The sequence below is a fragment of the Phalacrocorax carbo genome, chromosome 1 (genome assembly GCF_963921805.1).
Source record: "Phalacrocorax carbo chromosome 1, bPhaCar2.1, whole genome shotgun sequence".
NCBI classification, from domain to species: Eukaryota; Metazoa; Chordata; class Aves; order Suliformes; family Phalacrocoracidae; genus Phalacrocorax; species Phalacrocorax carbo.
The window spans coordinates 55984801-55995847 of NC_087513.1; the positions used below are offsets into that span (position 1 = coordinate 55984801).

Below are 11047 nucleotides of genomic sequence, written 5' to 3' on the forward strand. Positions count from 1 at the left end.
CTGGGCTCTTGCTGCTCTTCAGGCCCCTTTGCCCTGTAGGAGGGCCATGGAGAAGAGGGACATGAGGCAGAACAGAAGTGTAGAGACCAAGCCAAGGGGTTAACCTCTACAGGAGGAGGTCTGAAACGGGTTCCACAAAGCATATTGTGTGTGCAAGGCTGTCGACAGCCTGCGAAGGTCGGAGGGGTGCTGGTGCTTGTGCAAATGGCCAGGTCATGGGGATAACCTATGTGGGAAGCTTTGAGTAGCCAAGCTGTGGTAGCAGAACAAGTGTGAGATGTTGATCCCTAAGTGTCTTTTGAAAGCAGCCAATATCTAGAGACAGGATTTTCCTAGTCCTGGTATTCAGTGTCAAGATTAGGCATGTATAGAAAAAAAAAAGGGGGGGGGGTGTTGTGGGGGATATGAGGGTCAAAGTGACAGTCCCTGCAAAAGATATTTGCTTCTAGGTATGACATGGAGTCAGAAGTCCCTTAAAATTGGTTTCTGCCTCACAATTAGGGGAAAAAAAAAAGATGGGAATTGCTCATTGTTTCTGTTAGAAGTTGCATGCAGAGGATGACCATTGCCCAGCAGCGCCCTGGAGGAACATGGGGTCATTCCAGTGCTGCTTCAGCCTGTCCTGTGCAGCCATCTCACCTCAAAAGCACCACAGTTGTGGGAAGTATTTTTAATTTGAACTTCATTAGTGCAGCAAAGCAGTGGGGGCAAAGAGCTCTGCCCACGTGGGGCAGTTTTGGAGGCACGTGTGAGCAGTGCATCCCTGTAGTGGTAGTAATGGGGTTGAGTTCTTTGCAGGCAAAGGTGAAACATTTTCTTTAATAGCAAGCAAAAGTACCTGGTCTGGCAGAGGTGGGTTAAACCCCACCAAGTGGAAGTTCAAGTGTGCTGCCCTCATGGCCTGTGCCCCAGCAGAGAGTACAAAGTCCAGCTGCCTCCCTGTAGCCTCAGTAGCTGCTAAGAGGGTGAGATCATTGCTGGAGAAATGAACAAAATAAAAGCCTGTGGGGAGGCTGGGGAAAGGGCAGATGTGTTACACAGTGCCCAGGCTCCTGGAACTGCATCCCAACCTCCCTGTCATAGCCCAGGCTGACACAAGGGAGGTGTCGCTGCCCACGCCGACAGCCAGGCAAGGGTTGGGGAGGTGGTGGTGGGCCGGGCAGTGGAGAGCAGGGTGGGCTGGACAGGGGCCAGAGCTGTGGTGGGGATGATGGTGGCTATGGCAGGTGGATGGGGTTGCCACTGAAGTGCAGCGTGGCCAGCAGCAGGGTGGTGGAGGCTGTAGTTCAGGTGAAGGTGTTCAAGGTCCCCCCAGGCTCCCAACAGTCCCCAGCCGGAGCTCCTCCATGCTGCTGCCTCCCAGGCGGAGGGCAGTGATGTCAGGCAGATCTGGGAAGAAGCCAGCCCCCAGTACAGGAAAGACGGGGTGCTGCAGGGCCAGCTCCATGGTGGCACAGGGGGACACCAGTGGACAGTGAGGACAGGCTGGCATTGGGGCATGCTGCTGGGAGCTGCTGGCTCCCCCCAGCCCAGTATCAGCTTGCCCCCCTCAGGGACCACTGCAGTGCTCGGGGCCCAGGAAGAGGGGATGGGGCTGTGCTGATGGCCAAATGTGGCTTGCCTTAAGGCTGCTGGCCCTGTGCTGGGAGCAGGGACACTCAGGAAGCCCTGACTCAGCACCTCTGCGTGCCCCATCGGACTGCTTCGCCACATCCTGATGCAGCTATGTCACCCTTGGCCCCCCCGCATGAAGCATCCTAATGGGAACATCATCACTCCTCCTTGAACATGCCTTTGGCCACCTTGGCAAGGATCTGCAGACGCTTTTTCTCCTAACACAGCCCACCAGGGAGCCGAGCCTGAGCCAGGGGATTCCTCCTATTGTGTGCAGGGAGGAAGGCTGCAGGCGACCAGGAGAAAGTGGAGGGTAGCGGTGGAGACCCCAGGTTGGGAGTGAATGCAAACACCTAGTGCTCAGCCGCTTCATTTTGAGGGCTGCTCCTCAGCCTGCCTCAAACTCAGAGCCAGACATGGGGACGGTCAGCCAGCCACAAACCCAAAATGGGTGTTGGTGTAGGCAGCGAGATCCTCGGGGTGACTCCTGCCAGCCTGGGGCAGGTTCATGCCCACTAGACCTACATCCCCAACAGTTTTGCCTTTACAGCAGAGCAGAGGTGAGCATCAGAGCCAGTGTCTCCAACCTGCCCCACTGCATCGGTGCAGTCAGGTGATCACCCCATGTTGCAGGAGTCCTAAGCACCCCTGGGAGCTTGCAAGGACAGAGGGGGTGCCGGCTCGAGGTGGTGGCCAAGGAGGCTTTGGCCATCCAGCTGCAGGGAGGCTTGCAGACCCAGGCCTATGTGGCCATTGCTGACAGGTGGCACTGGGATGGGAGATACTGGTTCTGGCAGCTGAGATTGCTGAGTAGGGGTATGGCTTGAAGGGGTGAGAGTCTTTACTATCAAATCTTCCAGGTTTTTGTCAGCCGCAGATCTGCTAATGACCCCTGTAAGAGCTAAATACAGAGCTGAAAAAAGGAAATTACAGAGCTGGAGAGGAAAACAAAAGCCCCCATGGCCTTCTGCAAGCAAATGATGTTTCACACAGGCACTGACACCCCTGGCCTCTTTGAAACAAGCAGCACAGCAAAATAAGGAGAACTAGGGGCTGCAAATGTGGCGTGGCCCCACAGCCTGGCTTGCCAGCTGCCTCTTTTCTTCTGCTCAGGCTTACCGCTGCCATTGCAATTTTGTCTGGCTGGCGTCTCTCTGCCCTGCACCTCCGTAGGCTCTGTGGCTTATGCTGCCAGGAAAGCAAAAGCAGACCCCCAGGAAAGAGTGAGTCAAAACCCACCTGGGGTCCGGCTGGGCTGGCGCTGTGACATGCCAGGCTTTGGCTTCCCAGCGCCAGCGTGCGAGGTAAAGGAGAGGTGTCTGAGTCCCTGCTGTGTCTCCAGGGGCAGTCTGCTTCCCTCCCACCTCACCACCCGGCCTCCTTCTCCCCTCCTCTTTCTCCTCCTCCTCCCGCGTTTCTACCTCAGCCTGGCAAGAAAGGCTCATACACGCAGCAAGGCTCATTCAGCTCTCACTTCTGCAAGGAGCAAACACCAGCGCAGGAGCTTGTCAGCCTCTGGACGGCGGGTGGGGGGGGAAAACGCTTCCCCTCTTTTTTTTGCCACCTCTTGAGGAGCAGGTACCCCAGCCCCCGGGTGCATGACTCCCCCAGGGTGTGTGGGAGGGGGTGGCAGGATGGAACCCGTCCCACGGCAGCGCTGGGTGCAGCATGGGGAGTGCGGAGCTGGGGGCATCGCGTGGGTGGCACTCACTGGTGGGTGTCCAGGGGTTTGACTTTGGGGGGGGGGGTTGGGCCGAGGCAGGGCTGGCTGTGGTGGTGGCGGGAAGGCAGAGTGGGGGCATGGGAGCATGGGGGACGGTGAGCCACACTGGGCAAGGGGATGGGCACCACGGTGGCGCCACAGGTTTGAGCCTTGCAGACCCCACTGCTGCTGCTGCTCCCCAGAGCTTAAAGGGTGTGTATTGGCTATACCTGCAGCTCTGCTGCCCCCTCTGTGCTCTCCCCAGCCCTGGCCCCTCTCCAGCATCTCCAACTCTAGTGACTCCTGCTCAGCCAAAACCAACGTATGCTTCCTGCAGCTAAACAGTGGACATCTATTCCAAAAACTGCTATACATAGCTTGGGAAGGCAAAGCAGGGAGCCGGCAGGGTGGGAGGCACAGACCTGGGAGGTGACCAGGGTGGCAGAGATGGGTGTCATGGTTTAGCCCCAGTCAGCAAGTGAGCACCACACAGCCCCTCACTCACTCCCCCCCACCCCAGTGGGATGGGGAAGAGAATCAGAAGAGCAAAAAAGCAAGAGAACTCATGGGTTGAGGTAAGACCAGTTTAATAGTTAAAATAAAATAGTAATAGTAATAATGATAATTATAATAATACAAATAGAAAATTAAAGAATGAAAAGGAAAATAATGAGAGAAAGAAATGAAACCCAGAGGGGAAAAAAGGAAAAAAAAAGTGATGTAACAGCTCACAACCCACTGACTGATGCTGCCAGTCCCCAGGCTGCAATTGCTGCTCCCCCGGCCAACTCCCCCCAGTTAATATACTGGGCATGACATCTTATGATATGGAATAGCCCTTTGGACAGTTTGGATCATCTGTCTTGGCTTTGCTCCCCGGCTTCTTGTGCAACTGGCAGAACATGGAAGATGGAAAAGTCCTTGACTGGTGTAAGTACTACTTAACAACAACTAAAACATCAGTGTGTTATCAAAATTATTTTCGTAAGTCTGAAACGCAGCACTATACCAGCTGCAGTGAAGAAAATTAACTCTAGCCCAGTGAAAACCATGACAGTATCCACCCCTTATTCCATAGCATTTACGTCATGCTCAGGTCCCACACTATCCAATACAACCTCAATAACCATTACCCCCCTTTCTGTCCTTTGATAGAATACACAGATATCATTTATCATTCCCTTAGTCTATGGGCCACTCCTGTAAAATATCTGCAAAATACCCACAAATGGCCACAAAATGTCCATTGAGTTAATTTAGTCCATGACTTCGGGCTCCGTCTAGCGTAACCGTCTTTCACAGCATGGAAGATGGTGTGTGTGGTGTTAGATTGCTGCATGCTGGTCAGTCCTTGTTCCATCACTGCTGCACTTTGCTTGGTTCGATCAAAGTTCGTGCTTCATTAATTTGGGAGATTCCTACTATGATACCATTGATAGGGCATATAGCAGCCACAGTAGCAATGACATACAATATTTATAGCAATTGACATCATACTAGTAAGTTCAAATCCCCTTGAGGCACACATCGGAATTCTCCATCCTCCCGCATCACCCACCAAGCGCACCCGTGTCCTCAAGCAAAAGCAATTCCATGAATGGGTTTACCTTTGCCCAAGACAGGAATAACCCAGACTGGTTTCCCTAGCATATATTTTTATGTGCACTACAAGAACTTTAATCCCCTTCCACAGTACGTAAGAGTTCCGACTGGGCAGGGCCTGCTTGATTGGCAGATCCCCTAGTGTTGACTAACCAGGTGGCTTTTGCTAGATGTGTATCCCAGTGTTTAAATGTCCCAACCCCCTCATTGTTCTCAGTGTAGTCTTTAACAGTCCGTTGTACCACTCAATTTTCCCAGAGGCTGGTGCATGATAGGGGATGCCATATACCTACTCAATGGCGTGCTCTCTGGCCCAGGTGTCTATGAGGTTGTTTTGGAAATGAGTCCCATTGTCCGGCTCAGTTCTCGCTGGGGTGCCATATCGCCAAAAGACTTGTTTTTCCAAGCCCAGGATAGTGTTCTGGGCGGTGGCATGGGACACAGGATATGTTTCTAGCCATGTGGTGGTTGTTCCCACCATTGTAAGCACATGGCGCTTGCCTTGGCAAGTTTGTGGGAGTGTGATATAACCAATCTGCCAGGCCTCCCCATATTTATACTTCAGCCATCGTTCTCCATACCACATAGGCTTTATCCACTTTGGTTGCTTGATTGCAGTGCATGTTTCACATTCATGGCTAACCTGTACAATAGTGTCCATGGTCAAGGCCACCCCTTGTCTGTGAGCCCACCTTTATGTTGCATCTCTCCCTTGATGGCCTGAGGTGTCATGGGCCCACTGAGCTATAAATAGTTCACCCTTATGTTGCCAGTCTAGATCCACCTGAGCCACTTCAATCTGAGCAGCCTGATCCACCTGCTGGTTTTTTTTGGTTCTTCAAGTGGCCCGACTCTTGGGGACGTGAGCATCCACATGATGTACCTTCACAACCAGGTTCTCTACCTGGGCTGCAATATCTTGTCACAATGTGGCAGCCCAGCTGGGTTTGCCTCTGCGCTGCCAGTTGCTCTGCTTCCACTGCTGTAACCAGCCCCACAGGGCATTTGCCACCGTCCATGATTCAGTATAGAGATAGAGCACTGGCCACTTTTCTCATTCAGCAATATCTAAAGCCAGCTGGATGGCCTTTATCTCTGCAAACTGACTTGATTCACCTTCATCTTCAGCAGTTTCTGCAACTTGATGCATAGGACTCCATACAGCAGCCTTCCACCTCCAATGCTTGCTCACGAGATGACGGGAACCATCAGTGAACAGGGCATACTGCTTCTCATTTTCTGGTAGTTTATTATACAGCAGGCCCTCTTCAGCACGCATCACCTCCTCCACTGTCAATATTGTGAAATCTTTGCCTTCTGGACAGTCCATGATCACTTCCAAGATCCCTGGGTGACTGCAGTTTCCTTTCTGATCCCATTGGGTGATCAGTGAGACCCATTTACTCCATGGAGCATCAGTTGCATGATGTGTAGAGGGGACCCTCCCTTTGACCATCCATCCCAGCACTGGCAGTTGGCGTGCCAGGAGGAGCTGTGCTTCAGTACCAACCACTTCTGAAGCAGAAGGCAGGGTGGGAGGCATAGAGCTGGGAGGTGACCAGGGTGGCAGAGGTGGGACACTTGCAATTAAAACCACAGAATCACAGGTTGGAAGGGACCTCAGGGATCATCTAGTCCAACATTTAAGAGAAGCACAGTCTAGAGAAGATGGCCCAGCACCCTGTCCAGCTGAGTCTTAGAAGTGTCCAATGTGGCCAAGTCAACCAATTCCCTGGGGAGATTATTCCAATGGTTGACTGTAAAAGAAAGGTGGCAGCTCAGAAAGGCAGCATGATCACATCCCCTGGATAGCTATACCTGCTATCCTTAAAAAAAAAAAGAGGTCTTGGTTGTAGGAGGAATATTGATACTCTGTATAGATCAAGACTATTTTGTGCTCGTGATATAAGAATAAAAAGAAGGAGGTATCTGCTCCAAGCCAGTTCCTCATGCATGACCCTGTGATCCTGCTGAGCCCCACAAGCTCCTCACAGGTCTTCCCAAACCTCCCTCAGGGAGTTTAGATAACCAGGTTAAAAGCTCTTTCCAAGTGGTGACCTGCTATCTGTGACCTTCACTTTTCATTCCATTTCTTTTTGCCTTCTTCCACTCTCACCCTTATTTATAACCAGCAAAATCATGTTGCAAGAGCAAGAGACCATGAGACCTGACCCACCAGGTAACAGCAATGGCCCTCATGGCACCCGGTGCCAGTAGGTGTAGCTGTGTGGGGACGCATGGGAGCCTGGTCCCCCTTCCTGGCCTTACTGCCATCTCTCCCCAGCCACAGGTACCCTCTGTCATGAGGCTGTCCTGGGGGCTCTTCCTGCTCACGGTGGCCCTGGCACTGTGGGGAGTGGCTGCCACCCGCTGTCCCCTGCCCTGCATGTGCGACAACCTCCGTGCCCACGTCCTCTGCCTCAACGGGAACCTGACAGCTGTCCCCAGCACCATCCCGCAGGTGGGCAAAGGGACAGGCAGGGGATGGGGAGAAGAGGAATTGGGGATGGCAGACCTGGGGTAACTCAGCATTTATTTGTGTGACTGACAGCTCACCAAAAAACTGGACCTTCCAGGCAACAGCTTCACGGTCATCCCGGTGGGAGCCTTCCTCGCCACCCCGTACCTCACACACTTAGATCTGCAGCGCTGCAAGGTGGAAAGGCTGGAGGAAGGGGCATTCCGGGGGCTGGGGAGGCTCATCTACCTCAACCTGGCGTCCAACAGCATAGCTCTCCTCTACCAGGAGTCCTTAGATGGGTTGTCCTCCCTCCAGCAGCTCCTCCTGGCGGGGAACCGCATTGAGGAGATCCAGCCAGGTGCTTTTGGCCACCTGGGGTCCCTCACTGTCCTTGACCTGAGGGCAAACGCCTTGGTCTACCTCCCGGACATGGTTTTCCAGGGTCTGCAGGCCCTCAGGTGGCTCCGGCTGTCCCACAATGCCCTCCATGTGCTGGGTAGCGAGGCCTTTGCCGCCCTGCCCAGCCTGCACAGGCTGAGCCTGGACCACAACGAGCTGCAGGCGTTGCCCAGCGAGGCTCTGGCCAGGCTGGACAGGGCCACCTGGCTGGACCTGGGCCACAACCCTATCACCTATGTGGCCGAGGAAGCCCTGGCCATGGACTCCCTGAAGCACCTCTTCCTGGACCACGCTGCTCTCCAGGACGTGGCGCACAATGCCTTCACCCACAGCCCCCAGCTGCGCATGCTGGACCTCAGCAAAAACCAGCTGCAGGGGCTGCTGCCCCTGGCTGGGGCCAGAAGGCTGGTGAGAATCAACCTGGCTGGGAACCCCTTGCTCTGCTCCTGCCTCCTGCACCCCTTCCACGACTGGCTGGTGAGGGCACGGGTACAGGTGGAGGGGGCCTGCGCCATGCCCCCCAACCTCCACGGCCGGCCCCTTGACTCCCTGAGACCCACCGAGATGAGATGTGGCAACCCCTGGCTGCCCCCCAGCCCCACCATGCCAACGGAGCAGCCGAGGGTGGCCAGCAGCGGGCAGTGCCCCCAGGGGTGCACCTGCTCCTCTGATTTCCGGCATGGGTCCTGTGAGAACAGGGACCTGCATGAGATCCCCCAGGGCTTCCCCAAGGACACCCGCCTCCTCGACCTGCGCCGAAATGCCTTTGGGACGGTGCCACCAGATGCCTTTCCTGGCCTGAAAGAGCTGGTGTCGCTCCACCTGCAGAGCTGCAGCATTGGGGTGCTGCGCCCTGGGGCACTGCGGGGGCTGGAGAACTTGGTTTACCTCTACCTCACCAACAACCACCTCTCCACCTTGGCAGCTGCTGCCTTCAAGGGGGCCCCACGGCTAGCCTACCTTGACCTGGACCACAATGCCTTCACCCACCTGCCTGCAGGTGCCTTCCAGCTCCTGCCCAACCTCATCTCCCTCCACCTGCAGCACAACGCCATCAGGGAGCTGGCAGAGGGCGACCTGGCTGGGGCTGGGGGGTTGCGCTGGCTCCACCTCACTGGGAACGCCATTGAGTGCATCGCTCCTGCCGCCCTGGCTCCGGCCAAGATGCTGGAGAAGCTGCACCTGGAGGGAAACCACCTGGCAGAGGTGCCCACGGCAGCCCTGTGGGGCCTGCCTGCCCTGAGCGAGCTGAAGCTCTCCCGAAACCCCATCAAGCACGTGGGGGACAGTGCCTTCCTGCCGGTGGCCTCCAGCCTGCAGCACCTCTACCTGGACAACATGGGCCTGCAGCAGGTGCGTATGGATGGGGACTCCCAAGGGGCATAGGAACCACAGGGATAGCCATAGGTCCCGTCTTGTTCCAGCCCCAGGGCTGGTGGCCCCAAAAGGGCATCTTGACGGGTATCCCTGAAGGCTTCAGATGCTCTGTAGCCCAGCTGGGAGGAGAGGCTTCCTTGGGCTTGGCTGGAGCGTTGTCTCACTCCAACCTATCCCCCAGCTCTCCCAGGGCAGGCTCGCTTCCCCAGTCCTTAAAGACACCCAGTTTCAGTGGGGTCTAGACTGTTCCCCAAACCGCCCCATTCTCCCAGTCCTGGCTGTATTTCTCCTGCGCTTACTACAAGCTGTCCTGTGGGACTTCTCACCGCTATCACCCTGAATTCCTCCATCCTCTAAAGAAAGCAGTTTTAGCGCCATTCTTGTAAGGACCATCCACCTTTAAGAGCACCCAGGGATTGCTCTAAGACCTCCTGTGTGTCACCTTCTTTCCAGGAATACTGAGCTGGGTCTAGTGAGTCCCAAAATCTGACCGAAACTGGTTGAGTTATTTAACAGTCCCTGAGAACATGTGCTGCTGTTTAAAACGGGGCCACCAGGTTCAGGACAGGCTCTTGCAGCCCCTCGGGCTGATTAGTAGTGCAGGGGCAGGGATTTGCTCCCCTACTTCCATCAGGACCCCCTTGACTCACCCTCACTTCATTGCAGATTTCCCCCGGTGCCTTTATTGGCCTTGGTCCCAAGATCAGAAGCCTCTACCTGGAGAACAACAAAATGAGCAACATCCCTGACATGAGCAACTTCACAGGGCTGGAGATCCTCAACCTGAGGAATGTGCCTTTCCACTGCGACTGCCAGCTCCTCCCCCTGCGCAGGTGAGTGCCATGAGGGGGGCACAGTCCTGAGGGACCAGCTAGACCCTGCTGTGCCAGAGGCAGAGTCTTCTTCATTTTGGGTCTTCTTCCACAGCAGTGAGATGCAGCACATGCCTATGTGTAAGGATGGAGGTAGCCTGGGCTTTCCTAGTGTAGGGAAAACAGCCACAAGCTGGGGTGGGCAGATACTCACATATTCACAGCTTTCCCCGGGTGAGGCCCTGGGCAACCTGGTTTGGCTCTGAAGCAATGTGCACCCATTCATGGGTTCAGAGTTTTGCCTCTCATTTTGCCCTGTCCCATTCCTCTCCCTGATCTCCTGCCACGTTTCCAGGTGGATCGACAAACTCAACCTCCGCGTAGGGGCCACCTGTGGGTCCCCTGCAGAAGCCCGGGGGATAAAGGTAAAGCTTTCCACCACTTTCCAAACCTGCCCTGGCTGGGGCCAAGGCAAGGCAGGGGGAGCCAGTCCTGACAAGAGCAAGGCTGCAAGCAAGAAAAAGAGATCGGGAAAATCACCACCCAGAGGCTTCAAGAAGAGCAGAGCTTAGGAATATGTGCAGGATGCAGCCAGGCCGTACCTATAGTCTGGTGAGAGCAGTTTTGCTGGATTTGTCCCCACTGTGGCGAGCTGGATATTACACAAAGGAGAGAGCCTGGTGCCACCGGTGCAAGGCCAATTTGCCAAAGACATGGGGTTTGTTTTTGCAGGATACAGAGGGACATTACCCTGGAAAGAACTAGTGCAAAAAGCTTCCGTAGTGTTTGCAATGCACTTTGATGACTTGAACAACAAAGCCAAATACTTGCTTCTGCTTCCCAAGGTTCTCTTCTCTTCAGCCAAGCACAAAAGCTGGAATCCGCAAGTTTGTTTTTGTTTTAAAGAGCACTGTGCTTTCACAGCTTCTGAAACAATTAAAGAGCCCCCAGCAGGACTGCAAACAGCACCAATGCAAGATCCTGCACTGGCTCAAATCTTACAGCAGAAAACAAAAATTACCATCAGAGAACACATTGCCTGAATTTCCAGCAGCTCCTCAGAATTAAAACATAAGCAGA

General features: G+C 54.5%; 1 protein-coding gene across 1 annotated transcript; it reads left to right on the top strand.

Annotated features, from left to right (window-relative positions):
• The first annotated feature begins 7209 nt into the window (after positions 1 to 7209).
• Positions 7210 to 11047, top strand: CHADL (chondroadherin like). Its single transcript, XM_064453630.1, has 4 exons — positions 7210 to 7379; positions 7470 to 9131; positions 9822 to 9988; positions 10323 to 11047. Exons 1-4 carry the CDS (start codon positions 7221 to 7223, stop codon positions 10537 to 10539), a joined length of 2205 nt encoding a protein of 734 aa, XP_064309700.1. The 5' UTR covers positions 7210 to 7220; the 3' UTR covers positions 10540 to 11047.

What these genes read in the sequence shown, in the direction of transcription:
- CHADL (XM_064453630.1), top strand. Translation starts at nt 7,221, where the DNA reads ATGAGGCTGTCCTGGGGGCTCTTCCTGCTCACGGTGGCCCTGGCACTG. An exon ending in TCCCCAGCACCATCCCGCAG is followed by an intron (nt 7,380 to 7,469) that starts GTGGGCAAAGGG and finishes TGTGACTGACAG; the next exon opens with CTCACCAAAAAACTGGACCT. An exon ending in ACAACATGGGCCTGCAGCAG is followed by an intron (nt 9,132 to 9,821) that starts GTGCGTATGGAT and finishes ACTTCATTGCAG; the next exon opens with ATTTCCCCCGGTGCCTTTAT.